The following is a 27975-nucleotide window of genomic DNA, read 5'->3' on the forward strand; positions in this document are numbered from 1 at the left end:
TCTCCTAACAAGACCAGGTTTTCCCCAGAAGCTTTGCCAATTATCTATGAAGCCCACCTCATTTTTAATATGACAATATTACAATATGAGCGCATGTGCGCAGAGAGACTTACAATCATGAGTACTTCGATATTGTGTTGCTAACAGGGATGTTAAAAAAGGTGAGACATGTCCTTTAAAAGTGTTTTACAACCTTTTTAAAATGACTCAAAAGTGTAATAGATAGTGTAATAGATAGTAATATACTCTTGGAGCGGTTTAGCATACCTGTTGTTTTTTGATATGGGGGAATTTGATGGCCTCTCTTCCGTGGACAAACTAATACTGTCTTATTTGCTGTGCACAAACATGGAACCCAGTAATAAATATATTTTCATTCTTTTCTTGGGAAAATTCATCCAAATGCAGGAGTTTGGTCTGAGAACGACAGGAAAAGAGGTACAGATGCTTTAATTCTTGGCTCTATAGTTCTTTGGTTATTGTAGATTGACTATAGTTTCTATTTCCACTATTTGATGAGGAAAAGCAGTAGATTTCTGTCTATGTCATGTCTGTTCATTTCTGTCCATGGTACATACTTCCACAAAATTAACCACACTTCTGTTTTTGTGCCTTCAACCTTTTCTAGTTATGAATGACATCATTGGTACCATGTTTAGCAAAGCCTTTATGGATGAACTCCTCAAACCTCAGCATATGTACTCTCACCGCACCCTGAAAACGGTGCTGGCTCGGTTAGCCCACAGCTCCATCATGAGGCTGAACCCGGCCAGTATAGACAGGGTATGAGGGGCCAGGAGTCTGAACCCTGTCATGTGTCTATGCAAATACTTCATGTGCTTTTGTTTTCCCACCTCCCTGTAGCTTTATGAGCTGGTTATCATGGCTTTCAAATATCAAGTCTTCCTCTGTCCGCGTCCAAAAGATTTGCTGCTCATCTCCTACAACCACATCGACGCCATCAGGGAGTTGGTCCAAGACACCCCAGTGGTCCAGAACCAAGTGGATGAGACACATCGAAAGATTATTGAGGTATTTTTCACACAACTACATCACTGTTTTGCTTTAATGTAAAGGATAACATGCATTTTTTTAATGGATTATAAATTTGAATTGCTTTATTGTTGCAGCCGGTAAATGTGATCATTTCAAATTATTCATATTTTTTTTTATTAAAATTAGTTTTAAGATATTTCTATATATTATATATTATTTTATCTAAAGCTGAGTAACTTTGTGAACTTCCTTTGTGGACCAGTAAAAGTGTTAATATCAGGTCTATATCTAGGGGTGTCCACTTTCACATGCTAAAATATCACTGAAAAAAATAATATGACCTAAACAGTTTTTCTTAGAAATTCCACAGTAAATAACATTTTGTAAATAGCATTTTGTATTATAGGTGGAATTTTCATGAAAACATATTCCATCCCTGAATGTGCTGGCTATGGGCCTGAATTTAAAAGCTCCAGGTGAAATTCTATTGTACCTCCATTCATTCTCATACCTGTACTAATGGCAAATGTACAGCAGATGGAGATATTGCTCCATTTCAAGGACCTTGGGACTCATTGACAACCAACCTGTTGCATAGTAGATGCATTGATTATATTTTATGTTGTTAATTGAACTAGTAACTGACTGGCTGACAGATAAATGTTATGGAGTAAAAAAGTACAACATTTTCCCCCAGGAGTATAAAGCAGCAGAAAACAGAAATAAATAAAGCACATGTACCTCAGATTTATACGTTACTGCTGCACACACAGTGAGGCACCTTCGAATTTGGCTATTTTTTAAAGAAACTTTGGTCTTAAAGATATTAATTTGGGTCTAGTTGATATCCGGTCAGGTCTTTTGGACCACAAAGTAAATTATTGTTCTTATTTTTATATAATGTCATTTTAATAATAAATAAATCAATAACACAATACAATACAAAACAGGTCTAGTGAATCATTTAGGTCAAAACATTTTGTGCTTCATCCAGAAACACTTCATCAAGGAACTAAACAAGTCTAGTTGACCTGACTCAACCTACTTGAATTCCGTGACCTAGATGAAGAACCTCCACAGGGCTGTTGATAGGATACTGGTCCCCTGGTGGGCAGTAGATGAATTACATCCTATGCAGGCCGTGAGGCCCATTGACCTGTTTTCTTTTGTTGATGTAGGTTTACTCGTCTTTATCAGAAGGTGACTTCCAGCATCTCAGACAAACGCTGCTCATATTTTTTCAAGACATGCATGTCCGTGTGAGTCCTCTGCTTTTTCACAGAAAGAAATGTATCCAAGTAAAGTATTTCTCATTCACCAATTCTATTTTTGTTTTCACTCAGGTGTCTTTTTTCCAAAAGACCCAAGCACAGAATCCCAACGGACGTTTTACACTTTCGACGTCAGGCCCAGTGCCTCATGGAACAGATGTTCCAGGGATAATCAGGTGAATAAGCAACAACTGCACAGGGCCAGTGAATGTGCAAAGCAGTCTACTGATCCTAAAGGCGACTGTTTTGCTTATGTAGCAGCCCAAAGAAAACCTACCACCTACTGAACACTGTCACTTGGTGGGTGGTTAGAGGAAGCTGGGAGAATGATGGAAATTAGGAGCAGGTGTGGCTGTTGGTATGTGTAGTTTAAAGCGAGTGTGTTTCCGAAGCCAAAGCCGCCATTTTTTATTTTTTTTTTACCAGTTATGATTTTTCCATCAAAGATAAAACAAAATACCTGCATATCATTTACAAAAATGCAAGCACAATGAAAGTGCATTCAAATATGTAAATGTGCTACAACCCGAACCTTCACAAATATCCAACACCAATATACGAACCACAGGCTCTCCAACATATGAAGAATAAAAATAAATAAATAAATAATCATTTCACACACACTCATTTTCGTGTTGCGGGGGGCTGGAGCCTATCCTAGCAGTCATAGGGTGTGAGGGAGGGTACACCCTGGACAGGACGCCAGTCTGTCGCAGGGCCACACATAAACAAACAAACACAATCACATCCGCATGCACACCTACGGACAATTTAAAGTTTCCAATCCACCTAACCTGCATGTCTTTGGATGTGCGAGGAAGCCGGAGCACCCGAAGAGAACCCACAAGAACATGGGCAGAACATGCAAACTCCACACAGAAAGGCCAGAGGCGGGAATCAATCCTGTGACCTTCTTGGTGTGAGGCAAGAGTGCCACACTTTTAGAAACCCATCAGCCCTCCCTTGAAAACAAAACTAGATTCTACTTCAAGTTTTAAGAACAACATGAGCTGTTTCAACCATAAAGAAATAGAGGGGGGACTTGGAGCTTTCCAGGATAATAATATTCTGTGTCGTGCTAGCAATGAGGTAAAGGCAACTACATCCTCCTGCGAGTTAGTGAGGGACACAGTTGGGTCTCCAGGAACTCCAAAAATAGTGATCAGCAGACAAGGCTCCAGCCTGACACCATAAACATGAGAGATAATGTCAAAATCCGAAATCCAGTATGGCTGACGTTTGAGGCAAAGAAAAAACATATGACTTAAATCACAGGGAGAGGAGTTACATCTATCATAGAGATCAGAGACAATGGGATAAAGTTTGGACATTTTGGACTTTGGCAAATGCAGCCTGTGTACTACTACATAAGTCTTGAACAAGATGATGAAGTACGAATTCCATCAACTGCCTTATCCCAGAAACCTTCTCTGAACTCCAGACCCAACTCTTGTTCCCAGTTACAAATAGTTTTATTGACTGGATGATTGTCCATTGAGAGAACACGATTACGGTGTATCTCGAAACAGCACTTCACTTTTTCCACATTTTGTTGTTACAACCGTATTCCAAAATGGATGAAATTCTTTTTTTTTTTTTCAAGATTCTACACACAATACCCCATAATGTCAATGTGAAAAAAGGGGGGGGGGGGGGGGGGTGTTCGATTTTTGCAAATTTATTATAAACATTTTTAAAAAATAAGAAATCACATGTACGTAAGTATTCACAGCCTTTGCCATGAAGCTCAAAATTAAGCTCAAGTGTATCCTGTTTCCACTGATCTACAGCTTAACTGTAGTCCACTTGGGGTAAATTCAGTTGATTGTACATGATTCGGAAAGGCACACACCTGTCTACATATAAGGTCCCACAGTTGACAGTGCATGTTAAAGCACAAACCAAGCATGAAGTCAATGGAATTGTCTGTAGACCTCTGAGACAGTGATTGTCTTGAGGCACAAATCTGGGAAAGGGTACAGAAACATTTTTGCTGCTTTGAAAGTCCCAGTGGGCACAGTGGAAGACGTTTAGATCCATCAGGACTCTTCCTAGAGATGGCCGCCCGTCTAAACTGAGTGATCGGGGGAGAAGGGCCTTAGTCAGGGAGGTGAGCAAGAACCTGATGATAACTCTGTCAGTCCTCCAGCATTCCTCTGTGGAGAGAGGAGAACCTTCCAGAAGGACAACCATCTCTGGAGCAATCCACCAATCCGACCTGTATGGTAGAGTGACCAGACGGAAGCCGCTCCTTAGTAAAAGGCACACGGCAGCCCACCTGGAGTTACCCAAAAGGCACCTGAAGGACTCTTAGACCATGAGAAACAAAATTCTCTGGTCTGATAAGACAAAGATTGAACTCTTTGGTGTGAATGCCAGGTGTCATGTTTGGAGGAAACCAGGCACCATCCCTACAGTGAAGCATGGTGGGGGCAGCATCATGCTATGGGGATGTTTTTCAGTGGCAGGAACTGGGTGACTAGTCAGGATTGAGGCAACGATGAATGCAGCAACATACAGAGACACCCTGGATGAAAACCTTCTCCAGAGCGCTCTTGACCTCAGACTGGGGCAATGGTTCAGCTTTCAGCAGGACAATGACCCTAAACACACAGTCAAGATATCAAAGGAGTGGCTTCAGGACAACTCTGTGAATGTCCTTGAGTGGCCCAGCCAGAGACCAGACCTGAATCTGACTGAACATCTCTGGAGAGATCTGAAAATGGCTGTACACCGACGCTCCCCATCCAACCTGATGGAGCTTGAGAAGTGCTGCAAATAGGAATGGGCCAAATATGGGCGCCAAGTTTGTGGCATTATATTCCAGAAGACTTGGGGCTGTAATTCCTGCCAAAGTGCATCAACAAAGTATTGAGCAAAGGGTGTGAATACTTATGTACAAGTGATTTCTTAGTTTTTTGTTTGATTTTTTTTTTCCTTTTTTTATATAAATTTGCAAAAAAAAAAATCATGTTGTCATTATGGGGTGTTGTGAGTAGAATTTTAAGGGATAAAATGAATATACTGCATTTTGGAATAAGGCTGTAACATAAAAAATGGGGAAAAAGTGAAGCGCTGTGAATACCTTCTGGATGCACTGTATATAAGAATACAGCCTAAACATCCAGTATGAACAAAATATATAAAAGTTATATTAACTTTACTAACAAACCTACAGCTATCACACTGAGTTCACACAAGAGGGCGGTATGGTCCAGGCAGGTGAAGAGAAACAGACAGGCGTGACACAGGGCAAGTCGGTACAAATGGGGTCGGTTTGCAACTGTTCCAGCTGGCTGAGGCAGTTTTTTTTTTTTTTTCTTTCTTCCCCTTCTTTCCTCCTTTCTTTAGTGATCAAGGAACACTGTCAGCAGGTGTAGAGTTATTGTGCTTGATTAACAAAATGAACACTGAATGATATTACAGGAGGAAAATGTATTAATTATGAGAAAGCGCTGAACAAATTTCATCTCCGTCTGACCCACAAAAAGGCAAAAACAGCAACAGCCACAATCGGCCCACTTTACCTGTAACAGTGCAGATAGCAGTTATTGAAATGAAAATAAAAAAATAGTCTTTGCACAGGTCCTGCACAAACATGTCAGCATCCGATGCAGATTGCAGCCACTTTTTCTCTCCCGTCAGTAAAATAATGCGCAGTTTAGCTGGGTGCAGGAGCGCAGGCCTGAATGCCCACTTGTAGAGTTCTGACATGGTGCCATTGAACTTCACGCGCTGTCTCACCACTTCGGGGCTGTAATCCTCGTAGAACTGAATTTTATGGCCATTGTAGGTCAGGTCGTCCTTCTTACGTGCCTCGCAAATCACCAGGTCATTCATTTGATAGTCATGAAAATGCGGGATAACTGATGGGGGTTTTCTTCCTGGAGCTGGTTCAGAGGCTAAGTTCCATGGCGCCCTGTTCAGTTCCGGCGATGAAGCGAGCACCTCTGTTCCAAAAACATTGACAAGGAGTTGGGAGGAAAAAAAAAGGGCATGGACCCTCAATAGCTTCAGGTAAACCTACAATCCAAACATTCTGGCATCTGCTGCATCCTTCCAGATCTACCATCTTGGATTTTAACCACTCGTCTTTTCGGAGTGCAGCGCATTCGGCCTTGAGCTGGTCCAAACGTTGATCAAAATTAGTGTGCACGGATTCAAGAGAATTAATGCATAAACAGTGGTCATGCACTGCAGAATGGACACTGTCCAGCTTGGATGCCAAACTTTCAAAAGAAGGCTTAAAATCTGCAGACAGGACAGCTCTGTGGTCTTCCAACAGGAGACGAATCAAGTGGCGAAATTTCTCTGTCTCTTTCAGACTTACTCTTTGACTTGGGCATTTTGCAGCTGGGCAAAAAGCGATAAACACGAAAAAAAATAAAACTGAGATTCCAAACAAAAAGTGCGAGGTTTGCAAGGCAAAAAATTGAATAGTGCAGCAGAGCGAGCCGAATATGTGACTACTCACGAAACGCCATACCGGAAGTCCCACTGTTTGCTTTAAAGATATTTTCTAATTTACTCAGCATTTTCTATTAAGAAATATCATAATATTCAAGAGTGTCAATATGTTCATGTTTCCCAAGGATGTTTGACAGCAAAGGGAAAGAAGTGAGACAATGCAAGTTCCCCACAGGAGGAAATTACACCAGCTCCATCAGGCAAGGATCTTTTGAGCTACATGGAGACAGAGTCATCACACTGGGCATGAACATGTATGTGAAAACCACCAACCCTGGCATGCATGAAAGAATGTTATGTGTAGAATATAACTTTATTATTGTGATTTAAAAGGTATGATGTGAAATATCCTGAGAAATCACAGATGTGTACAGTTCCCTCTGTTAAGGTAATAAAAGCACAGTATTTTTATTTAGTAATGGCCATGTGAAGCCTTGTGAAGTATTTGGTGTTTTTTCTGAGCCCACTAGATGGCAGTATATATTTAAAAAAAAAGAGAGTTCAAAGGCCAACCCAGATCACACATGACCTTTGGCAAAAGCTTGGTTCAGGGTTGTCGTGCTTCAGCATCCCCTAGCTCAGGTCCTGCCCATGCCGGGCCAGGGCTGGCATGAATGACCAGTTTTGTCAATAAAACTGTTTAGTCTTTTAACAAATAGTTTTTCCAAGATTTTTGCAAATTGTGAGAGGATGGATACTGAGCGATAGTTTGTGAAACAATGTTTGTTACCAGCTTTATATAATGGAACCACTTTTGCGATTTTCATTTCCTGTGGGAATATTCCTGTTTGGAAGGATAAATTAAATACATACATCAGTGGGTTAACTATCACTCCAATCACTTTTTTAATGGTTTCCATGTCGATATCATTAAAATCTGCAGAGGTTTTTGGTTTGAACTCATGAACAATTTTCAGTATCTCCTCCTCTTCTATTGCATTTAAAAGCATTGAGCTCTTGTTTATTTCTACATTTTTATTAGCTTCTGCTTCTGCCTCATCATCATCTTTAATTTCATTGGCTAAATTGGAGCCCACATTCACAAAAAACTTGTTAAATTCATTAGCAATACATTTGTTATCCGTTATCATTCTATCCTCATGAATAAAATATTGTGGGTAAGCAAGTGCTTCCCTCCCTTTTCTGATAATTGTGTTCAATACTGCCCATAATCCTTTTGTGTTATCCTTATTTTTTTCCAATTTGGTGCTAAAATAATTTTTCCTGCAGCTTCTTAATATACTTGAGTTTATTTTTATATATTTTGTACCTTTTTCAGTATCTATTGTTCTTTCCTTAATAAATTCCTTATATAAAAACATTTTCTTTTTACAAGCATTTATAAGCCACTTTGACATCCATACATTTTCTTTTCTATTCGTTTTTATACTTAAACATTTTATTGGGCAATGCTTGTCATACAATATCCTGAATTTTTTAAGAAATGTGTTATATGCATTGTTAACATTTTTTCCTCACACACCTCACTCCAGTTTTGCTCTAATAGATCCTCCTTTAGGTTTGCTATTGATTGTTCTGATCTCATTCTTCTATATGTGTAACATTCTCATTTTGCTCTATAATATTCTCACCATCTATAACTGCAAAAACTGGTAGGTGGTCAGTTATGTCACTTACGAGTACGCCGGTCACTGTAGTATCTTCCAAGTCATTACAAAAAATATTATCTATTAATGTTGAACTGTACTGTGTTATCCTATAGGTTTTTTTGATCATAGGATAAAATCCAAGACTATATATTGTTTCAATGAAATCCTCTATTTTTTTTTTTATGGCTAGGGTTCTAAAGATCTATATTAAAATCCCCACTTATTATTGCTCTTTTATGATTGCCTGAAAACATTTCTTCAATTATTTGTACAGATGTTTCTATTTTAGACCCAGGGGTCCAATACATACAGCAGACCAACACATGTTTCTTTTTTTGCAGACACACTTCAATGGTAATACATTCTAACACATCATCAACTGTAAAGGGCAATTTCTCAACTAATTTGTAGTTTAATCTCTTATCCACAAACAGGACAACCCCTCCTCATTTTTTATTGACTCGATCTATATGTAAAAATTCATAGCCCATTAGGTGAAAGTCTGTGTGCTTATCTGCCGTTATCCACGTCTCAGAGATCGCAATTATGTTAAAATGTCTCTTAAGCTGCCCCAAATAATCTCATGTGTTCAAAGTTCAAACAGAGGCTTCTACTGTGATAGCCCACTCTTTTGATTCAGGGTCTTATTGAATTCATCCTCTGTCCAGTATTTACACATATTTGACATTTCATTGAAGAAATTATTTTCAGGATCGATATCTTGCTCATAATCAAACGTGTTATGATCAGTGTATCTGATTGTTTGTACCATGGAGGAAATCCCACCTAATCCACCGCATGCGTTTGACATTTTAACTCATTTCTTCTCCTCACTCGAGTAATCGCAGCTCATTTTGGTGTATTCCCCTGCCCCAATATCAGTACATTTGTCCGTATCCACAAAGTTTTCAGTCATAGTGTAATGTATTGCGTGCGCTGAGCGGCTCGATTAGCAGCAGTCTTAGCCCATACACAGCCGGCATATCCATTCAAACAAGGAACTGCATTACCTTATTATTCAGTCCAATGACTTCACATGTACTTATCCAACTCCGACATCTCACAGATGACGAACACTTTTGCATTCTCAGGCGAGCTGAGAAGTTTCACAAACACTTTAGGGGAGGTGATAGTCTAGTGGTTAAGGTGTTGGGCTTGAGTCCAGAAGATCATGGGTTCAAATCCCCGCCTGACTGGAAAATCTCTAAGGGCTCTTGGGCAAGGCCTTTAATCCCCTATTGCTCCCGGTGTGTAGTGAGCGCCTTGTATGGCAGCACTCTGACATCGGGGTGAATGTGAGGCATTACTGTAAAGCGCTTTGAGCGTCTGATACAGATGGAAAAGCGCTATATAAATGCAGTCCATTTACCATTTACTTTACAATCTCTCACCCACATCGCTTGGATCTTGTTTAGCTTCCTCAGGTAACGCGCCTTCCTTGCCATGTCCACGTTTCTTTTAATCAGATGGTCATTTACGTAAACATTGGTCCCACGCAGTTTTCGTCCTTGTTTCAGCAACATGTTTTTGTGTTTTCTGTTTGTAAAGCGCCGTATGATTGACGGCTTGTCGCTTTGATTTCTGCGCGGAAGAGGGTGGCACCCTTCTATACTATTTTTCTCAATGGAGATTTCCTTACTATCAAAAAAGCGCAGCATTTGTTGCTCTAGGAAGATTAACTCCGTGTCAGAGGGATCTTCACTCGATGCCCCAGCTGTGACTCTGGCGTAGGATCGATGCCGTGTTTCCAGCCCGCTAATGATAACATCATTGATGCGAGAGTACTGCTCAAGATCTGCCATTCTGGTCTCCAGCATTTTGCTTTTTTAACTCGCAAATCTCTCCCATTAAGTTCATAATGGTGCTCTGTTGTTTTGCAATTTTTGCAATTTCCTCATACAGAAAGTTTAGGGACTGTTTGATTTCAAACATTTAAAATGCTCTCTCCTCATCTGTACCCACACGCCTCTTAGCAGCCATATTTTTTTCACATCTCTGCACATGTAGGAATAGAATTTAATATTTTTAATTTGTGTGGTGATATGCACCTCTAAAGCTGGTTGCGACCCACCAATAAACAATAAAAAAGAAGATTAACTCTTAGATGTACACTTTGGCGAGTTAGGCAGGAATGAGTTTTTTAAAACACATTATTTTACTTGGAAGTTTTACATCATTTCTTTGTTTTTACTCGAGAACACGTTTGTTAGCAGTGACAATTTTGTTTTACCATTCTGTATTTTAACATTGGATGGATATTTTTAACCAGTCAGCTTCCTGTTTGCTAGCTTGTTTCCTACTTGAGCGCCTGTCTGTAACCAGTGAAAAAGCCTTTTCATTGGTTTGAACCAGTCTGACTGGACATTTTTCAACTGTTGGCTATCTGTTAGCTGGATCCTTTTGAATCCTGCTTGCATTTAGCAGGTGCTGCCTAACATCAAACCACCAGCTCATGATACCATCACAGGTATACTCTCACGAGCGCCATTATAGCTTAGCTTATGGCAAGCTAAAAGTGCATGCTCTCATTTTGGCCGAACAACTATACAGTTTTTGTATATTCTGTGTTAGTTCGCGCCTGCGGTCAACGTGCTTGATGAATTCCTACGCAAAAAGTAGTTCCCAAACAATGCTGCATTTGCGATGATGGTGCGTTTTCATGGGTAACAAAAACATAGTATATTTGGCACAAGAACTTGTATATCTCATGTGTTTTTACACCTAAATGATCGTAAGTCAATATACTCACACTCATCCAGCAGCATCTGCTCACGTCGGCAAATTTAGCACTGGGTCAGGTTAAAGTAGTCCGGTGAGCTATCCCACAAGGCCAAAACAGCAGAGATGTCGCTCCAACGAGAGCAGCACGCTGAGCAGTGTGCACCACAGGTTCTGTGGTCAAAGATTATCAAGGCTGCCCACGCTTTTGTTGAAGGGAGGAAGGACTGCTGTAAGTCTATAAATCTAGTGAGAGCTATTATGAAATGTTATGCACTTTAGTTAACTTGGAACCCTTTTTTGAATAGATACTGCCATCTAGTGGGCATATAACAAATAACAAATCTTCAGGAGGCCCTCATTTGGCCATCACTATTTTTCTTTGTCTTACATTGGTTCTTTGAAGTGACGCATTATTCTTTCTTGGGCATCTCCGCGATGCTGCAGACAGACGACACGCCCGACCCGCTGGCCACAGAGGAGCTGAACCTGCTGGCTCGTCTGATGGGCAGCATGAAAACCCAGATCGCTGCCAACACCGAACCTGGCTTTCGGCTCAATCTGTTTATGACAGACCTAGAACAGGAAGAGGCGTGAGTGTGTGTGTGGAATTTTTTTTCGTACTTTTGAGAAGAGATTTGTACAAATCTGATGTTTATTGTGTTTAATAGAGGAGCATCAGGTGGACCTGGGGTGTCAGTATTTGGAGTACTAAATATTCAAGCAATCCAGGTATAGTACCACTAAAAATATTCACAAGCTTGGATTTTTTTTTTTTTATTAATCATTAATGTTTTAATTTATTTAGGATTTGCAGTCTGCTGCTGAGCTGGCTCACATTGCTGGACAGTTTGCACAAGGGGAAAAGCATCTCGAAAATCAAGGCAGCAGCAAAGGTGACGAGCTGTTGGCTCTGATGGACGACCTGTGAACCATTTCAAACCGGGACCTGGATCCACTTATATCTCCATACCAGGACCTGCCCTAACAAAAGCAAACCCACCTTATAATCACGGAGATCCTGAAGACATTTTTATGTCACCTGGACAGTGGAGGGTCTGTAGTTCCAGATTCTTCACAAGGACAGTGTGAGTGAATGGTTCAGGGTTGCAACTGTTCAAGGACTTGCTGAGTCCCCACCATGGTCCACCATTTTTGAAGTTACTTAATAAATGTATCTTGCAGTAAAATAAATCATGGTCTGAAAAATAACAGCGTCTCACGACATCATCACCCATCTATCCCTGCAGATGACAATGATTCTGCTGTAAGGATCAGGATGAAGGTTCTGAATAAACACTTTGCTTGTGCATGTGGGGAGACAATTGTGAACAAATACATTTTGTGAGACTGAAAAGCATCTGAGGGGATTGAGTCTGGTTTTCACTGAGGCATTCCCAACTGTGCTTGACGTGTATCTGACCCCAGCAATTATCTGGCATTGTTGGTAGTCATGATGCTTGCTTGTTCAGTTATTGAAAAACTGGCCACGCCCACTATCCAGACTTAAGAAAAAAATCAATCAATAAATGCAGAATTAAATACATGTGGAAAGACAGAAATAACTACATTCAGAAATACCCAAATAAATATTCAAATACATAAATTTAAAAATAAATGAATAAATAAATGCAGAAATAAATAGCTAAGCTGAAAAAAAAATCACAGTTAATGTATTTAAAAATACATAAATGAATGTAGAAATAAATGCATAAATTTAGAAATGCATCAATCAACAAATGAATAAGTGTAAAATAAAAATGCAAATATAAATGAATAAAAATATGCAGCAATAAATAACTGCAGAAATGAATGAGTGGATATGCATAAATAAGCAAATTTATAAATACATTAAGAAATTGATGAAGAAATAAAGAGATGTAGAAATGGAGCCCAAATAACACCTAATGTATGGAAATCTAGAAAGAATCTAATCAGCTCAAACATGTGGACTGTGACTTATAACCATACGATTACTTATTATTATTATTGTTGTTGTTGTTGTTATTGTTGTTGTTATGATTATTATTATCATGAATATTATTATCATTGTTGTGACAGGGGTGGTGGCCAAGTGGTTAATGCGTTTGGTTTCAGTGCAGAAGGCTCCAGGTTCAAATCCCACCCCTGCCACATTTCTCCATGTAATGTGGAGTTGTGTCAGGAACTCCTCCCAAAGGGACTTACTTATTATTATTATTATTATTGTTGTTGTGTTATTTTTGTCTAATAATGGCAATTTTATGTTTGGAGTGAATCAATGAGTTGTTGTTTTTGAGCAGAATAAAGTAATTTGAGAGGAAATTCAAATTTCATTTCTGATTAGTCTGGAAAATCATTGCATAATTGGGGTCAAACTTAAAATTAAGTTAAAACGTTTGGAATGACATCAAGTGTACACTTTTATTTTATTCTCAAAACGATCATATTGTCACAGTAAGGAGACTTTAGCTTTTGTTGTTGTTTGTTTTGTTCTTTTTCTTTGTTAATTTAGTCGTTCATTGACATCCCAAAGTGATCACACCTCAGTCCAATAGATGGCGGTAATGCACTAAGATTGCAAGATGCCATTAGACGTCGAAGAAGAAGAAGAAGAAGGTCGCAGTTCTCTCTTGGTCGCAGTGTTATATAGAGAGCAGTGATTCTGACCACCTGTTGAGGGCGCTGTTGTTCCCTGTCGGAGGGAATTCGTGACGCAGGCATAACGTCACCACGTTGTACTTCCTCATTTGGTCCGTGTGAGTTTTTGTTGTTTTTTAACTTTCTCCGCAGCTATTTGTTTCTGTTTTCCGTCGAAAATAAGGATTTAACAAACGCGGGTAAATATAAAGCACAGCATGTGTCAAATACTTTCCAGTTCTTGTTTATCGGCTTGGTTCAAAACGGCCACACGAGCTCATTTTAAATATAAAAATGTGCCAATTAAACAAGATGCAGCTGTAATATCACTTTAATCTCACAAACACTGATTTTCGTCTTTAGTTCTGGTTTAGACACAAAAACGGCAACAAAAACATTTTAAAGGGGTCATATTATGTAAAATTGTTTTTGTCTGTGTTAACCCTTTACCTACTGAGGCTATAAATGGACGATTGGTTATAATTTTTTATTATAGCAATAAAATTAAGAAATAATGTTCTATGTTTGTGTGCTTTGGTACCTTTTTCCAAGAGTACCTGAATTTCAATTATATTACACCTGAATAACTATTTATACACGTTATTTGTAAGTTTTAGCATTTAAAATGAGAAAAAAACACAAAAACGAACTTTTTAGTGAAAAATGATTATGTAAAGGAAGTTTGGATTTCACATTTTTAACAGGAAGCTGTAAGTGTTTACAATCAAAATAATTAATTTTGTGTGTCTAGAACGCAGAACCAGTGCAAAAGTAAACATTTTGCAAGGCAAAAATATGCAAAAAGTAACCAATTTTAAAGTGCAGAACCAAACAATATGAATAACAACAAAGTGCAAAACGATATATAAATATATCAATTATTATCTGTATTATTAAAATGTGTAATAAATCACTCATGTGATCACTCATTTTGTGCAAAATTATACAATATGAATAAAACAATAAAGTGTCAAACTATATACAAATATATAACCAAGAATCAAAATTAGATCTAAACTACCTCAGTCAGTGTGGTACTGTTTGTAACAGTTTCTGTCTGGCTGAAGACAGAGGCCAATTTTACCCAGTTTGCACATCCAGCAGGTTGAACTCTTGCAAACCTTGCAAGAACGCCGCCCCTTTGTGGATCGCTGGCAAGGTGGGTTTCTGCTTGTTGGCACCAGGCAGTGGCTTGTGGCTGATTTTGCCATCACACCCACACAAACACGCACACACACCTTCACAAATGACACTAACACCCTGCCTTTTCCTCAAAAATTACTACATTTATATCTGCTGTCTGTCTCTGTACTTTTCTGTCACTTTTGCGCTGTTTTTCATACTTTTCCCTCGTTTCAAAAGTCACCGAACACACTTTACCGTAATATATGCAACATATAGCATACTGTTGGAAAGCACGGGTTCTTGGCTTGCTGTCAGTGTTGAAATTTTTCAGATTGAGGGCTTACATGAGAACTTACGGTAATGAGAATCAGCAGCGCACTAGTGTGAAACTTCCGTGTTTTTCCTCTGCGTTATGACGTCACAGGCTTACGTTTACCATAATACACCATATATCATTGGAAAGCCCTTGGTGTTAGCTTAACAGTGCACTTTGAATCATTCGGATTGGACAAACTATGGCGGAGTCACGGTAAAAAAAAATGCGCATATTGAAAATATGGCGTGGGCGCCATCGCCGTAGATAAAGGGTTAACAGAGATTCATGTTAAACAGCCATAAAGTGATACTTTTCTATATCAGTGCACAAAAACTCAGGCAAAGTTTATTAAAGGTGAAACGGTTCATTTAGGGTGTCACTATCTGCATCTTGTAAGATGTGAACCCTGTAAGACACGCCCACAGAGTCTCTGTGCACCCTGTAAGACACGCCCACAGAGTCTCTGTGCACCCTGTAAGACACGCCCACAGAGTCTACATGCACCCTGTCAGACATGCCCACAGAGTCTGCGTGCACCCTGTGAAGCCTGTATCACGTTCCCCCCACCAGATCAGTATATTCGCTGTGCGGACCAACGTCAGGTTTACAGGTGGATTATTTCCGGACACAGAAAGGCTAACCTCAGTACAGAATAAACTTCCGGTTTTTCAAGCCTACGCAGATAGTGAATATACAAATGTGGTATGGCATCATCTCAGTAGGTGACACCTGTATGCTTCTATAACTCCATGGCCACGCAATCATGTCAGCGTGGGAGTGATGCTTTTAAAATTCACTGTCACGTTGGTGGGTGTTATGGAGCTGCGGAGGAGTAGCATAAATCAGGCTTCCACCATGTTGAATTCATAGTGGTGCCAAACTGTTGAGTTACAGTCATGATTTTGAGTTTGACCTTTAAAGGTCATGTGACTTCATATTGGTGTTTAATAATAACCATTGGTGTGTATCGTTAAGCAATTCCTCAGAATGCCTATTTTAAATACGATGTGGCTGCAGTTACAGCAGTTGTAACTAAATCTTGGGGTGATTCTTGATCTGTGACTCAGTGTGTGTTATTAGCTCCTTGTTAGTATAGTGGTAAGTATCCCCATCTGTCCTGCAGGAGACGGGTTCGATTCTCCAACGGAAGACCCTTTTCTTTTTTTTTTTCTTTTTTTTTTTTAACGCTTGTCGTATCAACCAATATTTCTTGTTGCAGTTATTCTTTGGGTTCATGTATTTCTGTAAGATTGAGGTTATTTGGGCTATTAGGGTTAAGATTAGGATGTCACGTCACTGCCGTCATAATACCCTACTTTTGTAACCATAACTATATCCACACATTTTAAATATCCCCTGTAGCATGAGGCCAAAATTTTGACCTTTTGGCCTGTGACCTTGACCTTTTACCCAGGCCTGGCAATTACCTTCCAAGTTAGATCAAAGCAGTTTGAGTTATTTTGTTCACGTAGTGATGAATGGATACACTGGATTCTCGGTGTGTGCTGCCGCTGTGCAAAGGTGTAGTTACATATTTTTTTGGTCTGGTTAGAGGTCATTCTGTGTCAAGTCAGAATCTGACAGCAGAATTTCATAATTTTGTAAATCTTTGTGGGGTGGTTGAGATTCATAAGTAATGGCTAGAATTCTATTTTTGCACATGCCCTCTTAATTAATGAGATACATGCTAACAAAGTTTCAGCTAATTAGCACACACTCACAAAATGAAATGCCCATACCTCAGATGTTACAGCAGCTTGAGAGCTGGTTTTGTTTCCGTTTTAAAGCTGTATAGCATCACTTTCCATTGTAACCTCTAGAGATCAATTTTAACTTGACGCTAAGTTGAAAATTAAAGTAGTCAATGAGCAAGTGCAAGCTAAAGTACCAAGATATGTTACTAATGGTGATTTTTCAGATGACATGTATTTGCCCGTAGCTCAGAGGCTGTTTAAGTTCCCATCACAGATTTGTCTGGGAAACTAACTTTGGCAGGAATTTGAAGAAATTTGAAAGACACATTTCTGGGAAGATTCACATTTAAATATTTCAATTTGGCACCTCAGTCTCGTTTGGGGGCAGGCGCTAAAATATGACACATATGATGTAATTTCTACTTCTGGGGGAAAAAACACAGCATTTTGATTTTTTTTTTCTTTTTTGGTGGGGGGGGGGGGGGGGGGGGGCAAATTACATTCAAACAAAGTGAAAATGCAAAGAAAAAGTGACGATGTGTTGGAAAGTGGACATGTGTTGTGGTTTGTTTATGACCCGGAGCTCAAACATGATTAACACTTACCGACAAGACGTCTCCCATCTGCCTCGTCTTCACTTCTCCACTGGGAACCGGAAAAAAACTGCTTTGGTAATTGCACCCAAAAACAATACAGTACTTTTCTATGTGAACTTATGCTGTGTGCATATTGCACAACGGGACCGGTTGTCCTCATAAGTGGTCAAATCCCGCGATATCACGCAGAGATTGTGCTGCCCTATTTGAAGATTCAAGGTTCAAACAACTTAATTGATCCCTAAAAGGGTAATTCATATCACACCCAATTACCTCAGACAAAAAATACAGCAATTAATCCACAATTATTATTAGTTGAACTTAATAATGGCACACATCAGAATTAAAACACTGCACATATACATTTGTTGGAACTTTCACTCAGGTTGATGCTATGAAAAAGAGACAGAGAGAAGTTTGCGGAGCATAAAATGACACTGAAACCAACTCCATAGCCGCTATATCTTCTGAGATATGGACAATAAAATTAGCAAGGGTGCACTAATTAGCGGAAACATCTTTAGCGTGTATCTCAGTAATTAAGAGGACACAAGCAAATATGAGACTTCTGGGTGTTACTCATGAATCTTAGTCATCCCACAAAGATTCTTTTCACTGAACGACCTGTAGAGAGATCAGCGACATTTCAGAGTAACTTAACAGTGTTGAATCAGGCGTATTGTAAAATATTTGAAAAGTGTAAAATATTTGAAAATTATGCATTTTAAAATGTTTCACTGAGTGACACTGTAATTTTCCACGACACTTTCACACCTCGTCTCAACCTCTACCTCACTTTAAGTTAGATGTATTTATATTTCCGACTCTGATCAATTTTGTGGAATTACTTGACGTTCTGTTGACATGCAGGTAACCGTCAGTGTCCATGGAGTCAGAGGCGGCGGAGTCACCGCCGTCAGCGTCGCGGCCAGCAGCACCGGAAGTGTGCACCTCCATTCAGGAGCGCTCAATCGTGGAGAACAGCATGGTGGTGCTGCTGCAGGGCCTGCAGGGGGAGGTGACCACGGTGGACCTGAGGAACGAGACCACGGCGCGGGGCCGCGTGGTCAGCGTGGACGCCTTCATGAACATACGGCTGGAGGAGGTGCTGCACCGTGATCGGCGTGGTCGGCTCACTCAGCTGCAGGAGCTGTTCATCACCGGCAGGAATGTCCGCTATGTCCACATCCCTGACCACATGGACATAATGAAAACCATGCAGAGCCAGCTGGCCAAGATCCACCGCGTCCGCAACTTTGGCAGCCAAGGGGGCGGCAGGAAGGAGTATGCCAAGAAAAAGAAGTAGCTTTTTTTTTTTTTTTTTTTATAGAAGGATTTTCTTGAGTAGGACTTCTGTAGCGTCTAGACTATTCCAAAAATACCCTCAGCTGTTTTTGTTTTCTTTGTTTTCCAGTCGATGCTTCACTTTAGGGTATGAAGAAAGTCTGTTTTACTTTTGGAGTCTCAGCACCAGCAGTCAACTTGAGGGTCCACAGTAGGCCGTGCATGTTTTGTCATGTTAGTGCGTCTCTGTTTCACTTTTTAAATACGTGCCAAGTCACAATAAATGTTAGACCTCCTGGACCACAAAGCCCGTCTGTTTGTCTGTGAAAACAGCTGCTGGAATCCTGGAAAACATTACTCATCAGCGCTGGATGGGGGGGGCAACCCGACGTGCTTTTCTTTTTCCACCTGACAAACATCCCTCCTGTGTGTATCACTGAGCTGTCCCTGTCCTGTGATTGGCCGCGTGACATCCAGCGGCACACAGTGAAACTTTGAGATGGAGGCTTCCCAGGAAAATTAGTTCAACAGCCTTCTCCGATAAACAAACAAGACTGAGAATTCGAGGAATTTGTTAAAAAACGAAGGTATGTTATTCCTCCTCCGTGTCAGGAGGAGGACACGCTGCTGGTGGGACAGGCCAGCCGGTGAAACGGCACCCATTCTCAGCTGCAGCCCGACTGTGATTTTTAGGACTAATCATTATTCCCGGTGACGCCGCATTCTTTAAAACCAACCATTGAGGACGTCTGAGTGACAGCACACCACATAATGACTGTTTTGCTTCAAAAAACAACATGACCAAGCGCCACATCAACGCTCGCTAAACTCAGAATAGCGCTTTGCACAAACAGCTCGGCCTCTCAAACAGTTCTCTGCCCTTTTCGGTCTCGCCCACTTGCACAGAACCCAGACACCTGAAACAAATCCATGTGTTATTAACGTCAGAATCAGCGATTTATATCAACACGCGCAGGGCACCCGCGTGATGCCGGGAGTGAGATTTCATAGACATTTATTGCTTCACCTCTGACAGTCTGCGTTTGTAGATGATAGGTCTATGGATGGGCAGCACAGTGGATTAGTGGTTAGCACTGTTGCCTCACAGCAAGAAGGTCATGGGATCAATTGCCTCCTCTGGCCTTTCTGTGTGGAGTTTGTGTGTTCTCCCCGTGTTTGCTTGGATTTTCTCCGGGTGTTCCGCTTCCTCCCAAATCCATAGACGTGCAGATTAGGTGAATTGGGAAATTTTAAATTGCGCGTAGGTGTGTGTTTGTCTACATGTGGCCCTGCGACAGACTGGTGTCCTGTCCAGGGTGTACCCCGCCTCACGCCCTGTGACTACTGGGATAAGCTCCAGTCCCCCGCGACCCTTAATTGTAGTAAATGGTTGTAGATGAGTGAGGTATATGGATGAGTGAGGTCTATGGATTCAACCATGTAACAGAATTTAATTAATTGTATGTTAATATTCTCCATAGTGAGTTGTATTCATTTTACTCCTGCGTTTATGGTTGCTAGACAAAGATGGGTACATCAGCATTTTGGGCATTACCCCATCCCACTCTGCTTATTAGGCGAAGGGTTGCTCATTGTCTTTGATCTTGACTTGCTGCTTAGCAACAGTAACTGCGTTGCTGCATTGCTGCTGGACAACAGGCCGGTCACAGGCGGACATACACACCCATGTACATCTGACTTCTATATATATATAGGATGGGACGGGGGCCCCCTCATGGTGGCACGGCATGCAGCGACATGTTAAGTCCCTTCAGCTGCTTCCTTGTTTGCACTCGGGGTCACCACAGCAAATCCAAGGTGGATCTGCATGTTGAATTGGCACAGGTTTTACGCCGGATGCCCTTCCTGACGCAACTCCACATTACATGGAGAAATGTGGCAGGGGTGGGATTTGAACCCGGAACCTTCTGCACTGAAACCAAGCGCATTAACCACTTGGCCACCATCCATGCATGCAGCGGCATGTTGATACAGTGGCCATAAAGGGACATACATACTCTCTTTCGTATTTGCAGAGCAGCTGGTTGACTGAAGGAAAAAACAGGTGTTGCTCCCCTGTACGCTGTGTATTGGAGGCTACTGCAAGCTAACAAGTTTGAGAACCGTCGTTTTTGTGAAATGAAAGATCATACATATTGATTATCACAAGAGAAGGCAAGGGAGCACGAATGTCCATCGGCAGAGAAGTAAAAACATGACATAGCAGTGTAATGCAGTCTGCAACCTCACCACTAGATGACACTAAACCTTACGCGCTGCGGCTTTAAACACACCAACAAACCAGGAGAAGGAGTTCAATTAATCCTCGTGCCCACAGCAGCCGGGGAGCTATTTCCTGTTCCACCCTCCCAGTTTAACAGAGAGCAGACCTCAGTGTGGTCAGTTCACAGTCGGCAGAGTTCACGTCTTCCTCATCGGGAGAGGAGCTGACCCACACGTCCAGATTTATTTTTTAAATTTGAATAAGTGAGGTTCCGGTGTTGCATTTTGTGTTGGATGATAAATTCACACGTGCCCCGCCCAAACCCCCACAAGAAAAGGAAACACATCCTGCTTCCGAGCCGTCTGAAGCGTTTGAGGCTGGTCCTCCCTCCGAGGATGAGCAGGAGTGAATCATAGCTGCTCCTCTGACTCTGAACTTCTCAGCGATGGGATATCATCTGCATGACGGCTGACAGACTCCAAATATCTGTGCCATTCCCAAACCCTGCAGCTCTAATCCAAGACTGAGGTGAGTCCAGTTCACAATTGTTTTTTTTTTTGTTTTGTTTTTTAATAAATGTTTTTTCCACTTGAAGTAAGAAAGTTTCTGTCAGAAAATTTTCCCTAAAAAAAAAAGTTGCTCCCATTTTGGTAACTAAACCAGACGACAAAGTAGTTTATTAGTCTGCACCATGTACTTGCAAATACCGCAGACTATAAAACTTTATAGCCACAGCAGCTTCAATGTGTCTAAAAACTCACCACATTAATTATAAGCAGCTAGACACAGTTTTGCTGCTTGTTTTTATAGACGTTGCCTGTCTTAGAAATCAAAGTTTTTTGGACTTAAACTAAGATTATCTCAGCAGGAAATATGTTTGAGGTAAAAGCATGTTAGGGGTCAGTTAAACACCTCCGGCTGCTGGTCTTTACATGTGTGTGGTAGTTAATCCTAAACCTTACTGGAATTTGTGTTAAATCTATAAAACCTTTTGTCTCCAACCTGGACATTTTTAAAGCACTTTTTAAAAAATCTGATCTCGATGCTCAAAGCGCTTTACATTGATGCTTCACATTCTCTCTTGCACACTGTCAGCATGTTTCCATGCAGTGCGCTCAACTGTACACAGGAATCAACTAATTAAGGACCTTCACTGTACAAATGCAAAATCATGAAGTGTATGTTTAATTTCAAGTCAAAATATCTAATCTACATATAACACAGAATCACAAGTAAAATTTCAGTAAGACATAGTAATGACTTTTTTTTTTAGATAATACAAAACATAAGTGGAAAATGTCTTGAAACATTTTTTGACTCATTATAGATTTTTAATATACTGCTGTATTGTTGGTAAAAGATTTATCAGTTCCTCATACTAGGAAAATAAACCTTAAATGGCCCATTTCAAGAAATCTTAAGTGAATTTTTATTTGTTCCATTGGCAGATTTTACATTAAAATGGGTTTTTGACAGGTTAAAAATTAAAAATAAATAAATAAATACAGCGGTATGTAATGGTTTGGGCACCCCTGATGATTTCCATGATTTTTCTTTATAAATCATTGGTTGTTTGGATCAGAAATTATCAGAATATATAATATAGCAGACAAACAGTGATATTTGAGAAGTGAAGTTTATAGGATTTACAGAAAGTGTGCAATAATTCTTTAAACAAAATTAGGCAGGTGGATAAATTTGGGCACCCCAACAGAAAAAGTTCATCAATATTTAGTAGATCCTCCTTTTGCAGAAATAACAGCCTCTAAACACTTCCTATAGCTTTGAATGAGAGTCTGGATTCTGGTTGAAGGTATTTTGGACCATTGTTCTTTACAAAATATCTCAGGTTTGTTAGTTTCTGAGCATGGACAGCCCACTTAAAATCACACCACAGATTTTTAGTAATATACAGGTCTGGGGACTGAGATGGCCATTCCAGAACTTTGTACATGTTCCTCTGCATGAATGCCTTAGTAGATTTTGAGCAGTGTTTAGGGTCGTTGTCTTGTTGAAAGATCCAGCCCCAGCGCAACTTCAACTTTGTCACTGATTCTTGAGCATTGTTCTCAAGAATCTGCTGATATTGACTGGAATCCATGTGACCCTCAACTTTAACAAGATTTCCAGTACCTGCACTGGCCACACAGCCCCACAGCATGATGGAACCACCTCCAAATTTTACTGTAGGTAGCAAGTGTTTTTCTTGGAATGCTGTGTTCTTTTTCAGCCATGCATACCACCCCTTGCTATGTCCAAATAACCCAATTTTAGTTTCATCAGTCCACAGCACCTTATTCCAAAATGAAGCTGGCTTGTCCAAATGTGCTTTAGCATACCTCAAGCGACTCTGTGGCATGTACACAGAAAAGGCTTCCTCTGCATTACAGCATCATACAGCATCTCTTTGTGCAAAGTGCGCTGTATAGTTGAACGGTGCATAGAGACACTATCTGCAGCAAGATCATGTTGTAGGTCTTTGGAGCAGGTATGTGGGTTGACTATGACTGTTCTGACCATCCTTCGCTTCAGCTTATCTGAGATTTTTCTTGGCCTGCCACTTTAGGCCTTAACTAGGACTGTGTCTGTGGTCTTCCATTTCCTCACTATGTTGCTCACAGTGGAAACAGACAGCTGAAATCTCAGAGATAGCTTTTTGTATCCTTCCCCTAAGCCATGATATTGAACAGTCTTTGTTTTCAGGTCATTTGAGAGTTGTTTAGAGGCTCCCATGTTGCCACTCATTAGAAGAGATGCAAAGAGGGGAAACATTTGCAAATGGTCACCTTAAATACCCTTTCACATGATTGGATTCACCTTTGTAAGGAGGTTAGGGTCAGTGAGCTTCAAACCAATTTTGTGTTCCAATAATTAGTGCTAAATGTATTAAAAACAATTAAATGACAAGGGTGCCCAAATTTATGCTCCTGCCTAATTTTGTTTAATTATTGCACACTTTCTGTAAATACTAGAAACTTCTTTTCACTTCTCAAATATCAGTGTGTTTGTCTGCTATATGATATATGTAACTGAAATTTCTGATCCAGACAACCAATGATTTATAAAGGAAAATCATGAAAATTATCAGTGGTGCCCAAAATTTGCATACGACTGTAAATAGAAGGCACTCAGCAAGCGCATACCTCAGCCAAAGCCACATATGTTCCAAAAATTCTATGGAATATAATTTCTTCGACATTATTGATCTGCTCACCAAATTTCACCAACAACCTCTCTTACATGTTGGGATGTGCCAAACATTCTTCTGGGTCTCAGTTCCAGATTATATTCTGGATCACCTCCAAAACTGGCTTCCTTTCTCCACATCTATCTGCTCACCAAATTTCATTGAAATCCATTAATTACTTTTTGAGTTACCCTGTTAAAAGATGAACACAAGTAAAATATGACGTCCTTGGCAGATGTAAAATAAATAAATCTACCAGTGGAACAAGTAAAAGGTCATGTAGGATTACTTGAAATTCACAGAGAAAGCTCATTGTGAGCTTTATTTTATTAGTATAGTTGGAAGTTTTGCATCTTTTATGAATAACATTTTAAAAATCTTATGGTGAATCAAAAAAGGTGTATCTCCTGAGTCAAAACTAGATGTTTTCATTGAACAAGATTTTTCAGATGTCATCTAAAAGCTGGTCTTTATATCAGTTTAAGTGATAATCTGTGTGTAGATAATCTGACTACAAATTAGACGGGCGGGTAATTCTACAGCAACGGAATTACAATCGGAGCAACTTTTTTAAGGTAAGGTAAACTGGACAAATTTTGCAGTCATTGTAATTCTGTTGCCATAGAGTTGCTCGGGTATACTTGAGCCTTACTGATCCTCCTGTCTGACAGGGATTTGAACCAAGGTTGCTCTGGTCTTGATCCCGGCTGTTCAGGGGTTAAAGTTTGTGACGTTACCACAAACTGCTGAGTTGCCTCACTGGGATGTTCTGTTAAACTGTTCTAAAACATGTTATAAGAGGAATGAAAGTGTGAGCAGTTACAACCTGACCAACATATCTGATTGTTTGCATCAAAGCAGCAGTCAGCATCAGAACCGCTCGGTGTAGCTGGTGACGTTCAGTGTTTTTGTGTAGTTGTCCCGAGCAGGAACCAAACTGACTGACCCCCTCCATGGAAACAGGCTACTCTGTGACAGTTCTGTAGAAAACCCAAGTCTTGACTCAAATAATGTGGGGATTTGTGCCGAGGCGAACGCGTTTCAGGCCTTTATAGTTTTGACTTGGCAACAGGTGAACCAATAATAAAACTGCCCTCTTATGTCTTTAAAGTCAGGTGACAGCAAACCGAGGACACAGATGGTGACAGTATTAGATTCTCGGGAAATGAGTGTGTAATTGTTCCAAGTGAGTGAAGCTCGAGTCGTTACCATAGCAACTACTGCTGTAAATGGGCCCCCTCAGGAAAAAAAAAATGTACAGACAGAAGTCACTGGGATAAAGATCAGGGTGGGACAAACCCAGGCCCTGAGCAGGGCATGATTTGTTCCCCTGGAGGGAAAGCAGCAGAAAGGAAAACATTCTGCTCCCACGCACAGCGCGCTAATGACAGGGAACGTGGGAAATGTCAGTCGTCGAACGTTACCATGGGACCATCTGTGGCGGGGAGAAATCCCACACTTTAACTACATGTATCAGCCACTGACCCAACGGGCAATCCTGTGTGTCAATTTTTTTATTTTGGGGGGGGTGGGGGGCTACCAGTGGATAAGACTCCTCTGGTGTATGTCGCGAACATAAACAGTCTGACTCAAAGGGGCCCCATGCGACTCTAAAAAAGAAAACCCTAAAAAGGAGAAATGTCCTAACCAGCTGACCTTTGACACCGTTTAGATTGGGGCATCCCACTCATAAAACAGTTTGGATTCTGAAGGCTGTGTGACCCCAGCTGTGTGAAACATTGAAATTTCTTTAATATTTTGTGATTTAATATTTTTTATTATTAAACGATTAACTAGACCAAAGGTTCCCAAATGCTTTTACTCTGAAGAGCCATAAATTAATGTGGATGGAGGACAGGGGGCCAAAAATAATGTTGATAAATGAAGTATGTAAAATTAATACAAAATAATTAACATTTAAATCTAAAATGTTCCTGTTTAATCATCATAACAGTAATTAATTTGCAGAGAGCTTGTTAATGGCAGTGTCCAACCAAAACAAAAGCATTGTGGGCTAAATGTGGCCCTCAGCCCTAAATTGGGCAGTACTCAACGAGACCGTGTTAAAAACAAAAAAAAAAAGTGTGTTGAGGATTCAAGCAAAAGAATTAGCTTTATTTTTGGTACCCCCCCCCCCCCCCCCCCCCCCCCCCACTATCACATGACTCCTGGTGGAGGATTGACCTCAAGTTGGTGAAACCTGGTTTAGATCAGGGGTTCTTAATCCTCTTCAGGTCAGAGACCCCCTGAAGCAGAGTGACCCACTCTGGACAAACGCCACTGTCACAGCAAATCACAAAGCTCCAAAACTTTGCAACCATAATGAAGCATCATAATATTATCGATAATTTTAAGCAGTTTTGTGTGAGCACGAACTCCATCGCTGCTTTTAAAAGTGATGCTTTGCATCCTTCGGGTCGTTAAAATAAAAATTTAGATGCATGTTGACTGTCTGCTTTGTTTTTTGTTTTTATGCAGCAGGCGCTGCTGTGGGTGGAAGGTTGAGCGAATCCTGACCTCTGAACCCAGAATGGAGCCCGTTAAGAGCGACATGGAGCTGCTCAGTAACAGCATGGCAACCTTCGCTCACATCAAAGGTAAAACCTGAGAGTTTGTTTCAGTATTTGGCTTCAAATAGTCCAAGTGGTCCGCGTTTTTTAGCTGAACACTGCTGCTGATTTTCATGACTTTTGTTTTCCTCTCATCAAAAACATTTTGAGTCATTTTGTTTTTCATCCACACAGCCAATCCAGAGAGCTTTGCCCTCTACTTCATGATGGGTGTCTGTTTTGGACTGCTGATGGCGCTCTGCCTCTTGCTGGCAGGTTTCTCCTGCAGGACTCGCGGTCGCAGCAGGGCTCCCCGTTCAACTGAGAAAAGACAGCTTAAGGCGTCGAGCGTGGAAGACGAGGAGGAGGAGGAGGAGGAGAGCATCGAGGACAACGATGGAGAGGAGCTGGCCAAAGCGATGGCGGGCCCCATGAACGAGCACGGCAGTCACTCCAACAGCACTCTGAGGAGCGTAAATGTCTTCACGTCAGCCGAGGAGTTGGAGAAGGCGCGGCGTCTCGAGGAGAGGGAGCGCATAGTCAGGGAGATATGGAGAAATGGGCAGCCGGATATCCTGGTGACCGGGACGGGGACCATGGGCCGGGTGCACTACCACTAACTGTTCTCCAAAGCAGTCCACGCCACAGACTGCACGGGTCAGCAGTGAGAACACAGGCCACTGCCAAGACCTGACATTCCGCCAGATCTGGACATGAAGAGTTTTACTCATCTGTGCTTTGAGGCATTGAAAACTAGCACATAATCCACGGCGTCCTGGGCCAATGATGATAAGCTAACCCCTGACAAGGGATGTTTTCTGCAGAGGGTTTTAAAGTACATATCATTAGTTTTGATCTCTGACCCCAATGTCAATAGGCTTCTTGGGGTCACCATGTCTAACAAACATACCAGGTTTTGGTGATATTGAGGCAATAGGAAAGAAGTTATTGTGCTGACGAAATTTTAACAAAGTGCACTCCAGTGAAATTGACCTTTTGACCTTGAATTCAGTATGCTTCTTGGGCAGAATATACTGAACAGACCTGCCAAGTTTGGTGACATTCAGGCCACTGAAACCGAAGTTATCGCACTCAAGTCACGTTGCATGACTGAGTGAATCCACACACACTGACGTCTAGCCGGTTTGCTATGCTGCGGTAAAAAAAAAAAAAAAAAAAAACCACCAGCTCTCATTTAGTATAACACACTCAGCACAGGTTGAAAAACATAACTGAAGCAACTCTTCAGATCTAGCTGAGCAACTTGAGGCACTGCGTCTGAATCAGCACCAAACTCAACCACGTAACGCTGGAACCGT

At 40.8% G+C, this 27975-nt stretch overlaps 4 protein-coding genes across 7 annotated transcripts; all 4 read left to right on the plus strand.

Moving 5' to 3' along the window:
• The first annotated feature begins 630 nt into the window (after positions 1-630).
• On the plus strand, positions 631-2576 carry LOC117501487 (protein OSCP1-like). The gene is made up of 3 exons (XM_034160383.1): positions 631-783; positions 865-1032; positions 2175-2576. The coding sequence occupies exons 1-3, from the start codon at positions 631-633 to the stop codon at positions 2445-2447; spliced, it is 594 nt and encodes a 197-aa protein (XP_034016274.1). The 3' UTR covers positions 2448-2576.
• Positions 2577-6860: 4284 nt separating this feature from the next.
• LOC117501488 (protein OSCP1-like) lies at positions 6861-12209 on the plus strand. Its single transcript, XM_034160385.1, has 5 exons — positions 6861-6988; positions 7068-7122; positions 11510-11655; positions 11734-11794; positions 11871-12209. The coding sequence occupies exons 1-5, from the start codon at positions 6861-6863 to the stop codon at positions 11991-11993; spliced, it is 513 nt and encodes a 170-aa protein (XP_034016276.1). The 3' UTR covers positions 11994-12209.
• Positions 12210-13728: 1519 nt separating this feature from the next.
• lsm10 (LSM10, U7 small nuclear RNA associated) lies at positions 13729-19482 on the plus strand. 3 transcript variants are annotated; one of them, XM_034161289.1, is made up of 2 exons: positions 13729-13800; positions 18283-19482. In XM_034161289.1, the coding sequence occupies exon 2, from the start codon at positions 18299-18301 to the stop codon at positions 18716-18718; it is 420 nt and encodes a 139-aa protein (XP_034017180.1). In that variant the 5' UTR covers positions 13729-13800; positions 18283-18298; the 3' UTR covers positions 18719-19482. The 3 variants fall into 3 exon arrangements, with proteins under 3 accessions (XP_034017180.1, XP_034017178.1, XP_034017179.1); XM_034161287.1 differs by having other exon boundaries at positions 13748-13881; XM_034161288.1 differs by lacking the exon at positions 13729-13800 and adding an exon at positions 14779-14840.
• A 1445-nt stretch (positions 19483-20927) lies between these two features.
• Positions 20928-27860, plus strand: eva1bb (eva-1 homolog Bb (C. elegans)). Of its 2 annotated transcripts, none has more exons than XM_034161286.1 (3): positions 20928-21448; positions 26586-26704; positions 26852-27860. In XM_034161286.1, the coding sequence occupies exons 2-3, from the start codon at positions 26638-26640 to the stop codon at positions 27274-27276; spliced, it is 492 nt and encodes a 163-aa protein (XP_034017177.1). In that variant the 5' UTR covers positions 20928-21448; positions 26586-26637; the 3' UTR covers positions 27277-27860. The 2 variants fall into 2 exon arrangements, with proteins under 2 accessions (XP_034017177.1, XP_034017176.1); XM_034161285.1 differs by having other exon boundaries at positions 20929-21448; positions 26608-26704.
• Positions 27861-27975: the final 115 nt, after the last annotated feature.

This window comes from Thalassophryne amazonica, chromosome 20, assembly GCF_902500255.1.
Source record: "Thalassophryne amazonica chromosome 20, fThaAma1.1, whole genome shotgun sequence".
Taxonomy (NCBI): Eukaryota; Metazoa; Chordata; class Actinopteri; order Batrachoidiformes; family Batrachoididae; genus Thalassophryne; species Thalassophryne amazonica.